The following is a 19,999-nucleotide window of genomic DNA, read 5'->3' as shown; positions in this document are numbered from 1 at the left end:
GTTTGAGAGGGAGAAGCTAAAAATCAGATGTATCAGAATTACAATTGGTATAGGTAACTAGGAGAGGTATGAGAGAGGAGCTGGCCAAAGTTGATTGGAAGGGGACCCAGGCAAGGATGACGGTAGAGCAGCAATGGCAGGAGTTTCTGCGAGTAATTTGGAAGATGTGGGATCAGTTCATCCCAAAGAAGAAGCAGCATTCTATAGGGAGGATGAGGCAACCATGGCTGACAAGGGAAGTCAAAGACAGCATTAAAGCAAAAGAGAGGGCATACAATATTGCAAAAACTAGTGGGAAGCTCAAGGATTGGGAAACTTTTAAAAACCAACAGAAGACAACTAAAAAAGCTATAAGGGGAGAAAAGATGGAATATGAAAGTAAGCCTAGTCAATAATATAAACGAGGATACCAGAAGTTTTTTTTTAGATATATGAAGAATAAAGGAGAGACAAGAGTGGACATCGGACTGCTGGAAAATGACACAGGAAAGATAGTAATGGGAAACAAAGAAACAGCAGATGGACTGAATAAATATTTTGCATCAGTCTTCACTGTGAAAGACACCAGCAACATGTCAGAAATCTGAGAGAATCAGGGGGTAGAAGTGAGTGTAGTCACTATTACTAAGGAGAATGTGCTTGGGAAACTGAAAGGTCTGAAGGTAGATAAGTCACCTGGACCAGATGGACTACATGCAGGGTTCTGAAAGAGGTAGCTGAAGAGATTGTGGAGACATTGGTAATGATGTCATTCAAGAATCATTAGATTCAAGAATGGTTCCTGAGGACTGGAAAATCGCAAATGTCACTCCGCTCTTTAATGGAGGGAGGGAGGCAAAAGACAGGAAATTATAGGCCAGTTAGCCTAACTTAAGTGGTTGGTAAGATGTCAGATGGCAGTTCTTCTTGGTCAATGATGAGCTGCTTCCAGTCCAGTCCTGTGGTGGCAGATGGGACTTATGCAGAATCTGCACTTCCTTCTATTGTAGGAGCAGAAAGGTGGGTTGTTTGGAGGCTTCTGTGCTCCTTCCGCTATCTCTGCTTGATCTCTGAACATCCTTATCAAAGAGACTCAGGATGCTCAGTGCAATCCAAGATATTCCTTCCCTGTTTTCAGCAGTCCCCAAGCCAGTAATTCCCATAAGTCAAAGTCAAGTTTATTGTCATATGCACATGTACATGTATGCACAGGTGCAATGAAAATTTTACTTGCAGCAACATCACAGGCACCTAGCATCAGATAAGCAGCATTCACAAGAAAAAAATGAATTAAACACCGTTTTTATAAGAAAGAACACAATTAGAACAACAAATAAAGTCCATTTTTGTGCAGTGATCAAAGTGGTTGCTAAACTAGTTATTAGTGTTGTGTCAGTGGGCATGTTGCCATGAGAAAGTCTTTGAAGCAATTTCACTGCCCTCCTGGAAATTTCTACATGTGACAGAACTTAGAAAAGTACATTTGTTTGAGAATTAGTGTCCACAGGGTCAGTTTGCCCTACTTTTTCCTTGCCAATTACAGCATTTCAGAGATTTCTATCTTTTCTTACCCCAACAATGAAGTCACTCAGGAGGATTAGTTTGTCTCCTTCTGGGACTCAAGCCAAATAACTCGGGGGAAATTTTGCTATTCTGAAATTCCAAGAAATGAGAGAAATTCCAAAAGAAATACATTTTCAGCCAAGGGTTACAACATAAAATAAATTTGGTAGTTTTCGATTGACCTATTTTGTTTCACATGTTCTTTAAAAAGCTTGCACACACATAGCACTGCCTGCACAATTATCTAATTTATGAAAAACAAAAGATCTTTTACTATTGTGCATGCATTGTTGGCCGTCAGCTTGGCATCTTAAGATACAGATGACTTGCTGAGTCTATTGTGATTAAGTAATCTAATCCTAGATTTACACGATCTAAACCTGTCATTGCAAGTGTACCAGTCCAGTTTGAATCATTTTAATGCTATGCTTTATACAGTTTTATTTTATCTTCACACAATTCGTACCAATAGGTATATGGATTACATTGTTGTTTAACCTAGTAACAGAACTTACTAGATAATAAGGCACACAGGCTTTACAGCAGGAAGCAGTGATGGTGAATATGGGGAAGTATTCACTGCATACCCAAACATTTTAACACCACCAGGTGGTGCTTCTGTTGTACACACAGCTGCACCTTGGTATCTGAATAATAATGAGCAAAGCAAGCACACACTCAGTCATTGTTAAACACCTATTCCCCAATTTACAGCCGGTTGGAGATGAGGTGCAACACTGCTGCAAGGAAGGCTGAGAATTGAACTGAAGCAAAGACAAAGCCTTGCTTGACCCCAGCTGCACTGGGATTTGGCAAGAATTGGAACTATTCGTAAGAATGATGGATCAGTTGAGACTGGAGTTCCTAAATATTAACTTTCCACCACTCTCCCTGTCACAGAAAATAGGATACTTACTGTTCCCATGCATGTGTCCTTCACATCAACCCACACAGAATCGGCAACAATTTCGACCTGTGATCCCTTTACAATGTAGTAATAAGCTAACAGTCGGAATGATGGAATTAAATTCGGGCTGATTGGAATCTGCATGGAAATAATGACTTGATCCTTATTTCTCTTCTTCCTCCCAAAGTCAACTATCTTCCCTTTGTTAATCAACTGGCAAAAGAAAGCAAAGTAAAATAAACTCAGAAATATAGAAATTTATCCAACAAACATTTGCGAAGAGATGGGTTACAAATTTGCTTTGGATGAGGACACAGATGGAGCAGCACTGGACTGGCCACTGGGTAAAGCCAGCGTCTGATATTTAATCCCATTGATTCAAATGGAATAAAATATTAAATGCTTGTTTTGTAACAGTCTCAGACAAACCACCTTTGGTACGTAGAGGGTAATAGAAACAAAATGCCATAACCATGTGTGTAAACAAATACAGATCCTCAAAGATGAATAAAATCATACACATAATTTTATCACTGTATACTTTATAGATATTCTTGATATAAGTATAATGAAAAACCACATCTGCTAAAGCAAGAATTTGAGAAAATGATCAACAGAAGGATCCTGGCTTTTGAAGAGCCCAAAGATATTGAACATTTTGAAAAAGATGACACAGAATATTTATGTTGGCAGTAGGTACTTCAGGCAGAGTGTCAGGTCTTCTGTTTTCCTGCTACTCATGTCTCAATCTGCTTTTTTTCCCTCTCTAACAGATCACCCATCTGCATACCAAGGCCTCCTTCAGAGTCAAATCAACCCCTCAATCCCTCACCCAACTCCTGTTACAGACTGAACCAGACTTTGCTTTCTTGGCTCCTATTCAACTCAAGATAACCTTCTCAGTTGTATCCTCACCATCTCACTTTGTTCTCTGCAACTCAGAGAAGAACGTGCTTGCATTCAGTGGCAACGTTCTCAATCTCAGAGCTTCTTAAGTGACTTGCAGCTAATCAAGTTGTTCACTCCGCAGGAAAATATAGCCATCTAAATGTAACACAGGGAGGTCACACCAACAGCCATGAAATCTAATCACATACTCCATTCCAGCATTGTTAATTGAAGGATAAATGCTGCAGTCCCTACTTCTTTAAACTGTATCCATTTGAAATGCATCAAGGCCTCCATTTAACTTAATCCCAAATCAACCACCTCATCAAAAGAAGTTATTCCTCCATCTTTCCCTCAGCAACAAATTGAACCATTACCTGTATTCTGTATGCACTTGGCAACTACACTGTGATTGGGCAGCTAACGTCCTAGTACATCTGCTGGAAAGGCAAATACGTAATGTCACGGTGCCAGAGGCAGTTAGACTAGGACATAACGTTTGCAAATGGCTCACCCTTATGATAGCTGGCAACTCCACGACATGCTACTTCACTCATCAAGTTTTGCCAGCCCATCACCAGAAGAATAAACCAATAACCAGTAATTAGGAACAAAGGGAAATTGGCATGAGATATTTCTGTAACTCAGTTAGTTCATAGATGATTGTTTTTTCATTCTTACCTACTGATCAGTTCTATCTCCATGACTAATAGTGTATTTAACTTCCATGACTGACAAATGCCAAAGAGAATTGGAGTATAATCGGGAATTCATAGGAGACTCTTAAATAGGAGAATTTGGATAAATAGGCCAGTACAGTGCCGGTACTGAATTCCATGGTATCTAGCCAGGACACAATGTGGTAGATTTCATCATCACATCAAAGGCGTCCCCAACTCCCCAAAACCTCTCATATTATCTATCAGGTACCATCATATTCCTTGGGTTTTTACAATGAAGCTGTGGATCAATAACAACCTCACACCTAAAAACAAATTGTTTGGTAAATATCATATTAATGTTTGTGGGAAATTGTGGACAAATTGAATGTGCTCATTTTTTTTTACAAAAGAATAGTATTTCAAAACTAGTTCATTAGGAACAATTTGGGAAAGAAGCTTTGGAATTCATTTTTTTTCCCCCAGTAGCACTTGTGTGAGGCCAGTTGATTTTGAGGCACAGGACACATGAACACCTTGCCAGTGAAAGAATGGTACTATCATATTGAGCAGCATTATTTTCAAGAATCATCTTCATAGGCCCATCCCCCTCCTTGATTATCCATCCCAAGCCCATGTCCTTCTCCCGACTGCCATGGTATTCCCCATCTTTCAACTCCCCTTCTCCCCCTGGTCTACCGTCTTTGTAACCTGCACAATGGTGGGTAGATTGCAAAACAATGTACGTCCTTGAATTCAAAGTGAAAGCCAAAATAATATGGCAAGACTTGTGTGCAGAAAAGCGTACCATGTAGGTGAAGTATTTTATTTGCTCCTGGACTTGTTTGTCGTCAGTTTGGGAGTGCAGAGAAACCAATAAATCTTGACCTGGTCTTAGATCTGTTTGTGAAATGCCAATGTGCAGGTAGTTCCTTGAACCACTTTGTGTCAAATAGGGCTCTGCAGTCATCATTGCAGATGCCTGTCGTTGACGGGGAGTATTGGGAACTTCTGTTGAAACCTGTAAGCAGAAAGACAGAAGGGAAAATTAAATTCCAACTGTGAAGCACATGTTGATCTTCTGCCAACTTTAAAAAAAATTATTGTATGCTTATCATTCTGTGAAGTGAATTAGTAAATGACAAAGCTGAGCTAAGTTTCTAAATTTATATGTAAGATCATCAGGTGATGGGCAATGGGAGGATTTGCAGCCTTTGATACTTCTGTTCCAATTCTGGTTGCTGAACACAATGACTTGCCTTTGATAAATGCTTTCACCCAGGGTGGGGATATTTTTGGACCCTGTTCACTGTTAATCATTTACAACTGGATGTGGTAGGACAATGGAACTTCAATGCATTAACATGTGCTTAGCTCTGTCGATTGTATGCCATTTTTGCTGTTTGGCATAACTGAGGATGCTGCCCCGAGGAGTTTAGCACACATGTACTCAAATGTTGCAGCTTCACTAAGTTCAAATTCCTAACTGTTCCTGAGGTGTTTTTCTGTACACTTTGTTGAACCAGGGTTAGTTCCCTGACTTGATATCGGGGGTTATGCCAGGCCAAGAAGTTACAGATTGTGGTGGTGTATATTTCTGCTGCTGCAAATGGTCCACAGTGCCTCATGGATGCCCAGTTTTGAATTCCAACTACATTGTTACAAACTTTAAATATTAATAGTTTCTTTATTGGTTCCATGTACAGGAAATATTTAGGAACCCAAATGCACCTGAAATGTGTACAGTCATATTATGTAAGTAAACTCATTCAAGTACATGCTAACTTAAAATAATTATAATCTTTTAAATTATTGTGAAAATTGGTCAATAAGTTTCACTTGAGTTTGTTCTGACTAAAGACAAAAGCACCAGAAGATGTAAAAGGGCTTTTCTAAATTAGGCAAAGTTTGACAGAGTACGAAGTGGTGGTGACAGAAGTGTCAGTAACCAGAGAGCAGAAGTTTAACGTGGTTAGTGGAAGATCCTGCAGAGTACAGTTGCTATGATCTGACATGTGCTGCCTGCAAAGGAGGTGGACGCTGATTCAACAGTAACTTTCAAAAGAGAATTGGATAAATATTTGAAGGAAAATAATTTACAAGGTGCAATGAAAAAGGAGTGGGACTAGTTGAAAGAACCGGCACAGGCACAAGTGTCAAATAGGCCTCTGCCATCATTGTTGCAAATGCCTGTCGCTGTGTGGGAGTTTTGGGAATTTCTGTTGCAACCGATAAGCAGAAAGTCAAAAGGGAAAATTAAATTCCAACTGTTGAGCACATGTTGATCCTCTGCAAGTCTAAAAAAAACTGTGCAATTATTACCAAACATCCTCATTTCCAAACAAAGGTAATTCACAAAGCAGTTGAAAATTGTTGTGTCTTGGATGCTGCTCTGAGGAACTCCTTCAATGATGTCCTGGTGATGGGATGACTGATGCCCAACAACCACAACCATCTTCCTTTGTGCAAGCTATGATTCCAGTTCCTGGGGTGTTATCCCTCTAATACCCATTGACCAGTTTTACTAGGGCATTTTGATGCCATGCTCAGTCAAATGTTGTGTCAATGTCATTCACACTTCCCCTCACCTCAGGAATTCAGGGGCAGTGGAGCGAGATGTTCTGGATGTTGGTAGGAAGAGACCGGACAAAGGGAGACAGGACAGAGTCAAGGTAGGTCCGAGATAAGTTCGATGGGGCGAGAGCAGGAAAAACGATGGGCCTACCAGGATAGTCTGGTTTGTAGATCTTAGGTAAGAGATAAAGCGGGAAGTGTGGGGTTGGGGCAATACCCTGTCCTGATGCAGGGTTTCAATCCCAAACATCAACAATTCCTTTCCTCCTACAGATGCTGCTCGATCCGCTGAGTTTTTCCAGCAGATTGTTTGTTGCTGGAAATTCAGGTGTTGGTCCATATTTGACGAAGGAGATGAAGATGTCCAGAACCAGGTAGTTGTGGCAAAATCCAAACAGAGCATTAGCGAACAGGATATTAGTGAGTAAGTGCCAGTTAATATCACTGTCAGAGACACCTTCCAACACTTGGCTGATAACTGAGAGTAAGAACGTAAGGAATAGAAACAAAAGTAGGCCATCCAGCCCTTTGAATCTGCTCCACCATTCACCAAGGTCACGGTGGTTCTTCTACCGTTGTGCCATTTTCCAGTACGGTAGGGGTATATCTTAGAGGACACTTGGGACATGACATAACTGGTATAAAATAGCTCGTGTCAGAACAAATGACCCTGTCCTATTAAACACATCAGAGCTAGTTTCTGCAATTGATCTAGCAGGCTTGGAAGAATAAACAGCCCATTGGTATGTTTTCTAAACAGGCCACTGGATTGTTCCTTAGCAATTAAACTCTATAAGAATGAAGAGAAAAATTGTAGCTTTGAGAATAACAGGTCACAAGAAGAAATATGGCTACTAGTAATAACAAGAAGCAATAATTAAATGTTTATATGGTGATCAAAAATGCTCATCTATGACGTGTAACCTCAAAATTGGATGACACAGGTCAAATGTAATTATGCTTAATGCATAATAATCACTGTTTGAGTTGTAATTTTTAAGTCATCCTGGCACTCTATCTGGGTGGTTTCCTTCCACATGCTCAAAACTTCCAGTGAGAAAAGGTGTTTCAACTGCTTATTGTCAGGCACAGAAGGGACTGAACTCCCACGATATCCCTTGATTCCCTCTAACATCCAGAAATCCAATGACCTGTACTGTATGAACACAAAGACCAACTCTCCCTGGCCCTCTGTGCAGAGAACTCTCATGTCCAAATGAAAATAGTTTTCCTCATTTCGGTGGTAAACAGTCGACTCCTTGTTCTTAAAGTGTAGCCCCTGGTCCTATTCAGTCAGGAAGAACATTCACATTGCAATCAGCTTATCAAGGCTTTTCAGAATTTTATAAATTTCAAAGAAACTTCCTCTCATTCTTCTAAACCCTAGTGGATAGAGTTCTTCAGTCTACTCAGTCTTTCTTCATACAGCAAGTCTGATATTCCTTGAACCAGTCTCTTGAATCTCATTGGGTGGAAACATTGTTCTGTTTATTTAATGAAAAAATTCCAAATGGTTAGAAAGATGATATTGTTGTAACTATAAAGGAAAGATTTGGCGAGGTGAGCTTAATGGAGTGCAAACATTCAGCACTACACCTGGATGTTATCAAGTCCTGTAGCATTTGCTGCATACAACACTGTCAACCAAGAGAGATCATTTACTCAGTAATTCTGGCACAACATGGTTGTGAATGCTTCACCCTTCTCTTTAGCAATCGTATATTAGGTCCTGAGGGTAGGGATATTTTCGGAACTTTTTCACTGTTTAATTGTCCATTATCACTTAAAACTCTCTGTGGTAGGACTACATAACTTTAATCCATTGCATGTGCTCAGCTCTGTCTATTGTGTGCCACTTTTGTTATTTAGTATGCACCTACTCATACGCTGCAGCTTCAATAAGTTGATATCTCATTCATAAGTATGTCTGGTATGAAGCCGAGTTGGAGACACAAGAGACTGCAGATGCTGTAATCTGGAGCTAAAAAACAAACTTCTGGAGGAACTCAGTGGGTCAGGCAGCATCTGTGGAGGGAAGGGAATGATCGATATTTCGGGTTGAGACCCTGCATCAGGACTAAGACGTTAGAGGGAAAATAGCCAACATAAAGGGGAGAGCAGAGCAGAAGGGGTGAGGCAGGGACCAGAAAGTGATAGGTGGACCTAGGGTAAACTGAGGGATGATGGGCAGATGAAGCCAGGTGTGGAAGGGAGAGGGGTGAATTTAGGAGTGAGAAGCTGGTGGGTGGTAGATGAAAACAGATAAGGGTTGGAGCTCTTTCTTGCATTTTCTCCATTTTCCAGACTTCAGCTCTTACCCCACATTCATCCAAAGAGAACAGAGAAAGAGTTCCCTTAGTCCTCACCTTTCTCCCGACTAGCCTCCACATTCATCCTTCATCATCCTCGTCATTTCCGCTAACTGCAGCAGGATCCCACCCCACTCCTTTCTGCGTTCCACAAGGACCACTGTCTCCATGACCCCCTGGTCCGCTCATCCTTCCCCACCCCCTGGCACTTTCCTCTGTAACCATAGGAGGTGCAACGCTTGTTCCTACAACTCCTCCCTCACCACTATCCAGGGATCTAATCAGAACTTACTAGTGAGGCAAAGATGCACGTGCACCTCCTCAGGTTTTTGCACTTGGCACTCTTGATGTGACCTCTTCTGCATTGGCAAGACCAGGCATTGATGAGGTGACCAGTTTGCAGAGCAACTGCACTCTGTATGCAACATCTATCCTGATCTCCCGGTTGCATGCCATTTCAACTCCCCTTCTCATTCTCACACTGACATGTCCATGCTTGAGCTTCTCACTGCCTGGGTGAGGCCCAACACAAAGAACAAGAATAACAGCTCATATTCCGCCTGGATGCTCTACAATCCAATGGTATGAACATTGTATTTTCCAATTCCAGGACTTTCTTACTTACTCTCTCTCTCTTACTTTCTTTCTCACACTCACTCTCTCTCTATTCCTTACTTCCTCACCTTTCTCTCTCCTTCTAACCCACCCATGTCTCCCCACCCTTTTTTTTTCCATATGGTGTATATTTCTGCTGCTGCAGATGGACCAGAGTGCTTCATGGATGCCCGGTTTTGAATTGCACCTACATTGTTAACAATTGCAAACCTAAATGGTTGCTTTATTGGTTCCTTGTATTGGAAATATTCAGGAACCCAAATACATTGAAAATTGTATTTTTGTATTAAATAAACACATTCAAGTACATACAACTTAAAATAATTATGGTCTTTTAAATCATTGTGAAAATTGGTCAATAAGTTTCACTAGGGTTTGCTCTGTCTGAAGAGAAAATCAGCAGAATATGTAATAGGGTTTGTCTGAAGTGGTGGCGATAGGAGTGTCAGTAACCAGAGAAAAGAGGTTTAACATAGTTGGTAGAAGATTCTGTAGAGCACAGTTGTTATGATCTGGAATGTGCTGCCTGCAAGAAAGGTGGAAGCAATTCAACAGTAACTTCCAAAAGGGAATTGGATAAATATTTAAAGAAAAATAATTTACAGGTCACATTGAAAAAGGAGTGGGACAAGTTGGAAAGAGCCAGCACAAGCACAATGGGAACAAGTCTTCCATTTTGTTATTTCATTCGTGAATTTAGATTGAATGGCGTATCTCTTACTGTTATATCAAAGTTCTTTGGCTGTCCATTTGTATTAATTGTTAACTTGGCAATTCCATCATCTTGGGTTTTCGACTTGACATCATACCCCTCGACCTTCACAGGAACTCCACTGGCAGGGGAACCATCAGGATTTGTTACATAGACCTCAGGTAATAAAGAATATGTGAATGAATATCCTTGTTAGATTTAGCAAAGTTGTACCATGAAATTATGAAAAGGAAAGAGCAAAAATGAAGAGAATAGGAACAACTGTACTATCATGTCGAAGGGCATCCCAGGCTTGTAATACTTGGAAGTTTTGGTGAACAAGATTGTATATGGGCTGACAACTATTTTTATGCCTGTTTTTTCTGCTTCTACAAGGTCAGTGCCTACAAAAGAAGAGAAAAAAAAAACAGAAATAAGAAAAAATACACCAGACACTTTACGCTTTCTGCTCTGGGTTTGCTAAAATTGCAATGTTGGCATCATTGCTTTTTTTAATATGGTTTGTGGAAGCCTTTACAAAGTAATACTTAGATTCAATAGATGGTATCTTGCACTTATGGTGAGCTGGTGAGAATCTTTTACCCTCAAAAGAGAAAGAATTAAAAAGACACTCTTGAGGCTACCTGCTTCATCATTCCTATTGCGTTCTGACCATCTGATTGACTGACTGATTGAGAGATATCTAGACCCATTCTCCATTTGAGGAGGGCGTGACCATTTTTTGCAAAAGAAATCATGGTTCAGTCTGCGTCAACTTTTCCAAAATCCGTAGAAACACAATGTCAGATGACCAATTAGATGAAAATATAACTGTCAGAAACTTGTAAAGACATTTCACTTTTCGCCGATGCTACCTGACCTGCTAAGCATTTCCACCATTTTCTCTTTATTTACAGCATTTCTGATTTTTTGCTTTTGTATATCAAAACCTTGTGGTTTCACATGTGGATCAATAACAAAACACAACATTTCCAAGGGTCAATTGCTCTTGGAGACTCTTCATTGTTTCTCATTGTCCAAGATGGGTACAAGGGTCTTAGCCTGGGTCCAAAGGACATTTCAGGGTTTTAATCATGGCAGTATAATTGAAATAGTTAAAATTATGCATTTTTAATCAACTAATGGTCTTGGGGAGGTGGTGCTGAGCTGCTTTCCTGAACCACCATGTTCCATGTAGTGAAAATACACCTCTAATGGGGGAGAGCCATATGTCAATGACTGATATACAGCTCTTCCCTAGTTAGCAAACATTTACTCAAGAAACCTGATGCAGGGTCTTAATCCAAAACATTGACCAACCTTTTGCCTCCTCAGATGCTGTTTTGTTTTTTTTTGTTATTTACTCAATAATTCTTCCCTGGCCAAGAAGTATTTTATTTTATTTAATTTGTTGCTTGACAAAGGATTTGTTGGCTGCAACAAAGGGTAAGGAATTCGTTTGAAAGCTGCATTTCAAAGAAAGATTAGTGAAATCCAGTAATATTCAATGGTTGTTTTGATTGGGTCAATGAGAAGGAGTCTGCTAAATAAACAAGCTATAAAAAATGGGCGATAAAACTCAAGCACCTGCAGTGTTCCATCTGGCAATAAAGGCCTCCTCGCTGACAATCAACACAGGCACACCTCAAGGCTGTGTGCATAGCCCATTGCTCTACTGTCTCTACACTCATGACTGTGTGACTAGGCACAGCTCAAACAGCATCTATAAATTCGCTGATGACACCACTGTTGTTGGCAGAATCGCCGATGCGATGAGGAGGTTAACGGAATGGGATAGATCGGCTGGTTGAGTGGTGTCGCAACAACAACCTTGCACTCAACATCAGCAAGGCCAAGGAACTGATTGTGCACTTCAGAAAGGGGAAGTCGGGAGAACACACACCAGTCCTCATTGAGGGGTCAGCAGTGGAAAGGGTGAGCAGCTTCAACTTCCTGGGTGTCAACATCTCAGATGATCTATCTTGGGCCCAACACATTGATGCAATCACAAGGAAAGCATGCCATTGGCTCTATTTCATTAGGAGTTTGAGGAGATTTGATATGTCACCAAAGATTCTTGCAAATTTCTACAGATGTATGCTGGAGAGCATTCTGACTGGTTGCATCACTGCCTAGTATGGATTCTCCAATGCACAGGATCGAAAGAGGCTACAGAGGGGTGTAGACTCAGCCAGCTCCATCACAGGCACACCCTCGCTGCAATCAAGGACATATTCAAGAGGCGGTACCTCAAGAAGGTGGCATTCATCATAAAGGACTCTCACCATCTGGGACATGCCCTCTTCACAGTACTACCATCAGGGAGGAGGTACAGGAGCCTTAAGACCTGCACTCAATGTTTCAGGAACAGCTTCTTCCCTTCTGCCATCAGATTTCTGAACAGTCCATGAACCCATGAACAGTACCTCGTTATTCCTCTTTTGCAATATTTATTCACTTTGCAACTTAAAGTAATTTTTATGTCTTGTACTGTACTGCTGCTGCAAAACAACAAATTTTATGACATAAGTCAGTGATTATAAACCTGATCCTGATTCTATTGGCCATTCAGTGAATGATTTGTATGTTTCGATTTATATGCTTCAGCTTATCAAATCAAGTGCAGTCTGCTTTTGATTTAATGCATCCTTATCGGCAGGAGATTGACTAGCTTCTGACTTCTGTCCTCACCATCCGTGGCAGCTGGTATCTGGTGCAAAAGGCTATACTGTACCTCCTGCAATGCAAATGTTGACATAATAATGGGTTCTTTCGGAACCTAACTCCTTCATTACTTGTGAGTGAATATTTCCACATTTGGAAGATAACATGCAGGTGGTCTCATTTCTATGTGTCTGCAGTGTTTGTAGTGAAAGACAGCCGAGGTCATTTCATTGGAAGTTGAAACATTTAATAGTTTAATTTGTACACAAAATTTGGAAGTTCAATCAAATATTTTTGAGAAATCTCTGGTGTCTGTGTTTCCAGGACAATGAGGAAAATTTAAGTACCTTCTTGACCTGCTCCAATAAGAAAAGTCTTTCAACCTTGACTTATAGATCTTGTAAATCTTTTGCTCTTGTCTAGCTGACCAGTTGACGCAGATAACATGAGAGACTTGATCATGTTATACAAACCTGGAGGTAGCTAATATATATATACCCAGGCACAGAATTAAAAACAAGGACAAGATCTTCAATGCCCTTCCAACAGTACTTAAGCATTCTTACACTGTTCTTTAAACTTCATTAAAACAAACACTCACCTGCATGTGTGATAACACTTGCAGTGACATAGATTGAACACCCAACCAGTGAGTTAATGTCTTGGAAGCTGGCAGTTAAGTCCTCCTTTCTCAAGATAGCTTCTCCATTGCCATTTATAATCTGTAAGTACAGAGTTTAGAGAGTTCTCGATATTGCATCTGATATTCTGTGGTAATGTTAATAGTCAAACATTTTTAAGAAAACGTACCTGCCACCTGTGCATTAATTTCTTATATTGATTAACTGTTACTCACAGTGTCTCTTGTCTTTCACTATGTTTTTTTCACTTTCTTCATTGTAGTTATTTTCAGCTAAAGCTGATTACATCTTTTGTTATATGTTTTTTTTGTTTTTTTTTATAAAATCAGTAATCACCGTATAAGGCACTCAAAAACCTATTTAAAATAATAATTTCTTTATATTTCACACCAATGAAATGACATTGATGATACATTTCATTAAGGTCAGCCAACCATTTAGTTTTAAAAATGTCGAGTCTGAGAAAAACTTGTCAGTGATGTTACTGGGTATCTTTGAAACGGTGGAGAGGGTGGCAGATGAGGGGAGCAGGGAGGTAAGGAAGGCATGAAAACAAATGCAAGTAGTAAAGAATGGTTTTGAAAGCGCAGACATAATTTATTTCCATTATATTCCATATATTATAGAAAATGAAAGTTGATGCATTTGCTTGAGGACTTTTTTGACTAAATAATTTAACCTGCCTTGCCAAACGAAGGAAATTGGGCCAATCTTCCGACCTGAACAAGCAGCAATGAAAGTTTAAACGTGACCCAAATGCAGCAAATAAATGATTCAAATCCCATTCACTACGTCAGACTACTCTCAACTTGCACTGGTGTTGTCATGTTTATTTTATTGCGTATATGTATAATTTACGTTAATTTAAGTAGTAACTTATGTTTGTCATGTAATGTAATGTTTGTAATGTACTATGCTACTGCTGCAAAAAGCTAATTTTCATGGCATTTATACCCTGTGATTATGACAATAAATTTGAACTGGAACTTGAAATAAAGGGATCCATTAGCTCCAGAAATGTTAATTATGCTTTCATTATTTAGTTGTTTAATGAGTTAAATTTACTTTTAGTGTTTCAAGTGCTTTTTTACCTTTTAAGTGCAAAACAAATAACTTTTCAAACCTTTCTTTATGTGGCCTGAGTTTTAGTGTGTAGTTCTGAACATCAAAGGCATTTACCAAGTACTCAATTGCCCTAACCATACGAACAGCTTTGAACAAGCTGCAATTTATTTTCATGACATTGCAGTTATCCCAATTTGTGCTATTCCATTTGGTGTTCACGATGTGGTTTTGTCTACACTTGTGAAACCAAATGTAGACAAGATAACCACTTTGCAGAACTCCTCCATTCAGTCCGCAAGGGCAATGCAGAGTTTCCAGTTACCTGTCATCTTAATTCTCCATCCCACTACCACTCTATCTGCCTAAGGCCTCTACACTTTTACCATGTAGCCCAACATAAGCCTGAAGGTCTACATCTTGGTACATTGCAGCCTTTGGGACTCAAAATCAAATTCAACATTTTCAGCTAACTCATTTTTTTCTGTTTGTATCAAACTGGCCAGCCTTGCAGCAAGATTATCCAGCTGTAATATTAACTCAGTGTTTCTCTCTACCCTGAAACTCTCTGATTTGCTGGGCATTTCATTTTTGTTCAGGTTTCAGCAACAGCTCTAACCTGCATTTCATAGCATTACCAAATCTCTTTGTTATCTCTCTCATTAATCTGTTAACCAGATTACCCATAAATATTGGCAGCATTTGGGCAAACATGACCTTTCTATGACTGACAGTCCCTTTCTCCTCTCCATCCCTCCCTTCCCCTATCTTTAACTTAACATTAACTTGGTTTCTCATGTTCCCAGTTCCAACAAAATCTCTTCAACCTGAAATGTTAACTCAGTTTCTTTATCCACAGATGCTCCCTTACAGTATCTGATGACTGCTTCCAGCACTTCTTTGTTTTTATTTAAGATTTCTGGCAACAGCAGTTTTTTTGATTTTCAAGATGAATGTAAGAATAGATTGAGTTGTTCAAAATCACAAAGTATTTCATTTTAGTGATACTGTTCCCAATAACTGGTCAATAATCAGATGGCAGGTATTTATGGTGATTGACAAAGAACTCAAAGGTGAGAGAGTCATACAGCATGGAAACAGGCCCTTCAGCCCAACTCGTCCATACTGACCAAGGTGCTTACCTAAATTAATCCCATTTTTCTGCATTTGATCTGCATCCCTTGAAACTTTTCTTAACCATGTAACTGTCGAAAGTTTTTTTTTAAATGCTTAATCACATCCTTCCTAAAGTGCGGAGGCCAGAACTGCACACAAGTGTGGCCTCACCAATGATATGTACAGTAGTAATCTGAGGTCCCATCTCAGAAATGTGATGACCCTACTGATGAAGGCAAGCATAGTATATGCCTTTTTCACCACCCTGCCTACCTGTGTCATCATATTCAGGGAACTATGTTCTTGTACCCCTCAGTGTCTCTGTTCAACAGTACTCACCAGAGCTGAGATATTCACTGTGTATGTGTTACCCAGGTTTAACCTCCAAAAATGCATCACTTCACACTTAGTTAAAATCCATCTGTCATTTCTTTGTCCACTTACTCAGTTGATCTAGATCCTGTTGTAACCTTGGACAACCTTCTTCACTGTCCACTATTGCACTAATTTTGGTGTTATCCATCAAATTACTGACCATGACACCTGCACTCTCATCCAAATCATTAACATGTATGACAATCAACAGGGGACACAACACCAATGGTCACTGGCCTTCACTCTGTAAAAAAAAAGCCACTACCACTCTCTACCTTGTTTCACCAAGCCAATTTTATATCCTGTTGGCTAGTTCACCTTAGATCCCATGTGATCTGACCTTCCAGACCTGCCTACCATGTGGGACTTTGAGAAAGACCTTGCTAAAGTCCGTGTAGACGACATCAACTTTCCCACCCACATCAATCCCCTTGGTCACTTATACAAAACGCTCAAATTCGTGAGATTTCCCATGCACAAAGCCATGAAGACTACAGTATCCCTCGTCAAACCTTGCCTTTCTAAGTGCTGCTAAGTCCAGTCTCTTAGAGTTTCCCTCCAGTAATTTACCCACCACTGATGTAAGGCTCATCAACTTGTAGTGATGTGCTCTTTCTATGTTGTACTATTCAAAACTAAGGTTCCTCAATAGCCAGTTTGTAACCTACTTGGTGAGACAAAAGTACCTAATGCATCACTTCTATATAAAAAAAATCTATGTAAAACCATCTTCTGCTAATTTCTCACTGAAAATATGTTTTCCTGCACAATGCTTCTCCTCCCATCCAAACACCTTTCCTGCTGTTCCATGCCTCAAGGTTAGCCTTTCCACACTTATGGATGACAAAGCCAAAATATTTGAAAACTCGTCCCAGCAAATGGCAAAGCCAAAGAAGTTCTGCCCAAAACTAAACAGCACAAAATTTAAAAAAAAGCATCTACCCTACTTTTATCACACAAATGAATCATTAATTGCCAAATAAATATCCGGTCATCAACATTAAAAGGTCTCTTCATGAAGAAGGTAATTAGTTTTCTCAGATGATTAATACTACACAATTTCTCTGTGCCCAGGGGCGAGTTGGAACAAACAATAAGTTTTCCTTTGGACATCATGAGGACGTAACAAGATTGGAATTTATCCTGGATTCCTAAAGTTTTGGAAAACTTTACAGATCCTACTTACAGGCACTGTTTGAAGTGACTTTGGAATGCTCAACTTTTCACCATCTTTCACTACTCCAAACAGAATAAAGGCTCGACCTTCGACGGCTTTTCCATAAGTGAATCTGAAATGAATAAAACAAAGATAGAAGTGCCTCCAAAACAATTGAGGTGAACTATCAGATCTTAGAATTGTCACCACACAGGAGACCACTGGATATCATGCCCACGTTGCCTCACAGTTCAGAAATCTTGTCAATCCTATTTCTTTAGTCCTTCCCCCCAGCCCCGAAAAATTTTATGTTAACAGACTGTCCAATTTTCTTTCAAAAGCACTGATCGCCTGTAGGATTACTGTGAATAAGCAGTGAATTTAAGAAATTAAATTGCCCCCTATATTTTTTTCCTCACGTCCCCTTGATATAACTTACCCATGGTTTTAAATCTGCCCCCAGTCCTTCAACCATCTCCTGATAAGAACAATATTTTTCTGTCTAACTCATCAAAAACAGTGATGATTTTGTATTCTCTATCGTATCTCCTCTCATTCTTCTTTGCTTGAAGAGAACAAGCACATCAAACCTCGCAGGTGAAATATTTCCCCAAGCTTAAGACCATTCCAGTGAATAATTTCAACACCTTCCCTCTGGTTGCCACACATAATATTTCCAATGTGTGGCAACCAGAATTGAAGACAGTACTCCAGTTATGGCTAAAGCAGCAGTTTATGCAGGTTCAAATTCAACACTAGCTAACACACACTGATGGCAATTTCCATACGCCAGTTAAACCACTGCAGAAGTGAGAACAACACTACATCCAATTTATGCACAGATTTGATGCCACTAACTTAAGCCAAATTTCTCCATTTTTTTCCCCAAAAATCCCATTTTCTGATGGAAGACAATACCAACCTTGCAGAGACAGTAACGTACAATTCTGTGTCATCAATGTAGAAAAACTGCTTCTCTGGATCCAAGGTAACTTCAAAGCTTGGCAACACTGGCAAAGATACAAGAAGGGCAATAATATTTATTCCCATGGACAAATCCAGACAGCTCCAAAGGACTTAGACAATGTACACACATGTATCATGTATCTTGATGTCATCAGCTTTCCCCAAAACTCTTTAGACAAAATGGGTTAAGCACTCTCAAGGTGTACAAAACCAATAACCACCAGGATTTATATGTGGTCTTCAAGCTAGCAAAATATTGCAACTTAAGTCACAATAATGCAATCAAACAAATATTGATGCCAAACCGCATAAGGAGTTATTGGAATAACAACAGAAAATACTGGAGACACACAGAAGATTAGGCATTATTCTCACTTTTCCAGTTCTGATGAAATATCATCAATCTGAAGTACTATCTCTCCACAATTTTTGCCTGATCTGCCAAGTATTTGCAACATTTTGGTTTTAGCGTCATAGTTATGCAGCACAGAAGCAGGCCCTTTGGCCCAACTCATCCATGCTGACCAAGGTGGCTTCCTGATGTAGTCTCATTTGCCTGTGTTGGGCCAATATCCCTCTACAGCTTTCCTATTCATTCACCTGTCCAAATGTTTCTAAGCATTGTAATTGTACCTGCCTCTATCACTTCCTCTGGCAGTTCATTCCATATACCCACCATCCTGTATGGAAAAACTTGATCCTCAGATACCCTTTAAATCTTTCTCCTCTCATTGTAAACCCATGCCCTCTAGTTTTGCACTGCCTACATTGGGAAAAAGACCGTGACAATCTACCCTATCTATGGCCCTCATGAATTTATAAACCTCTTATAATATCATTCCTCAGCCACCTTCACTCCAGAGAAAACAGTCCCAGCCTGTCCAGTGTTTCCGTATAACTCAGGCCTTCCAGGGAACATCCTGGTGAATCTATTCTGCACATTCTCTAGTTTACCAACAAAGGTGGAACAATTACATTCAGGGATGTTTAAGAAGCCAGTATTGAAGGAATTTAGCTATCACAGAGGGGTGTAGAGCTCGAGGAGATTATACATCCAAGGAGTGATGGTTAATGTAAGATTTGAAAATAAGAATGAGAATTTTAAAATCTAGTGATCACATAACCAGATGTCATAGTCAATTAGAAAGCAGAGGGGTAATGCCTTTTTTAATTCAAGGGATGTGGGCTTCACAGGCTGTGCCAGCACTTCATTGTCCATCCCTACTTGTCCTTGAGAAGGTGACGGTGAGCTGCCTTCTTGAACTACAGAAATCCGTGAGGTGTGGGAATATGCATAAAGCTGTTCCACAATTTTGACCCAGCGATGTTGAAGGAATGGCAATATATTTCCAAGTCAGGATGTATGTGGCTTGGACGGTAACTTCCTGAGAGAGGTGCTCCCAAGCTTTTGCCCCCATGGGAAATAGTAGAGCTAGTGGGTTTGGAAGGTGCTGTCTGAGGAGTCTTGATGAATTGCTGCTGTGCATCTTGTAAATGGTACAAACTGCTGCTACTGTGCATCAGTGGTGGAGTGAGTGAATAGCTGTGGATGGGATACCCATCAAATGGGCTGCTATATCCCATATGGTGTCAAGCTTGAGCGTTGTAGATAGTGGACAGGCTTAGGGAAGTTAAGTTACTTGCAGCAGGACTCCTATTCTCTGAACTGCACTTGTAGCCACATTGTGTATATGGCTAATCCAGTTCAGTTTCAGGTCAATATTGATAGTGGGTATTCAGTGACGTTAATGCCACTGAATTTCAAGGGGTTCTGGATTGTGCAGGTATATCCTGTCCAAAAAGCAGGACTCAATCAAATGCTGACTTGATGTCA

General features: G+C 40.0%; 1 protein-coding gene across 1 annotated transcript in view; it reads right to left on the bottom strand.

Moving 5' to 3' along the window:
- The window catches only part of LOC127585096 (complement C3-like), a 97,417-nt gene that overhangs the window by 61,430 nt on the left and 15,988 nt on the right, over positions 1-19,999 (bottom strand). The window contains exons 7-13 of the mRNA XM_052042289.1: positions 18,122-18,209; positions 17,230-17,332; positions 13,451-13,571; positions 10,474-10,589; positions 10,216-10,362; positions 4,805-5,017; positions 2,459-2,662 (exon numbers count right to left, since the gene is read on the bottom strand). Coding sequence (XP_051898249.1) covers positions 2,459-2,662; positions 4,805-5,017; positions 10,216-10,362; positions 10,474-10,589; positions 13,451-13,571; positions 17,230-17,332; positions 18,122-18,209 — 992 coding nt within the window. The remainder of the gene's footprint in view (positions 1-2,458; positions 2,663-4,804; positions 5,018-10,215; positions 10,363-10,473; positions 10,590-13,450; positions 13,572-17,229; positions 17,333-18,121; positions 18,210-19,999) is intronic.

This window comes from Pristis pectinata, chromosome 31 (assembly GCF_009764475.1).
Source record: "Pristis pectinata isolate sPriPec2 chromosome 31, sPriPec2.1.pri, whole genome shotgun sequence".
In the NCBI taxonomy this organism is placed as follows: domain Eukaryota; kingdom Metazoa; phylum Chordata; class Chondrichthyes; order Rhinopristiformes; family Pristidae; genus Pristis; species Pristis pectinata.
Note: the sequence above shows the minus strand (reverse complement) of the source record. Positions and strands in the feature narration are given on the sequence as shown.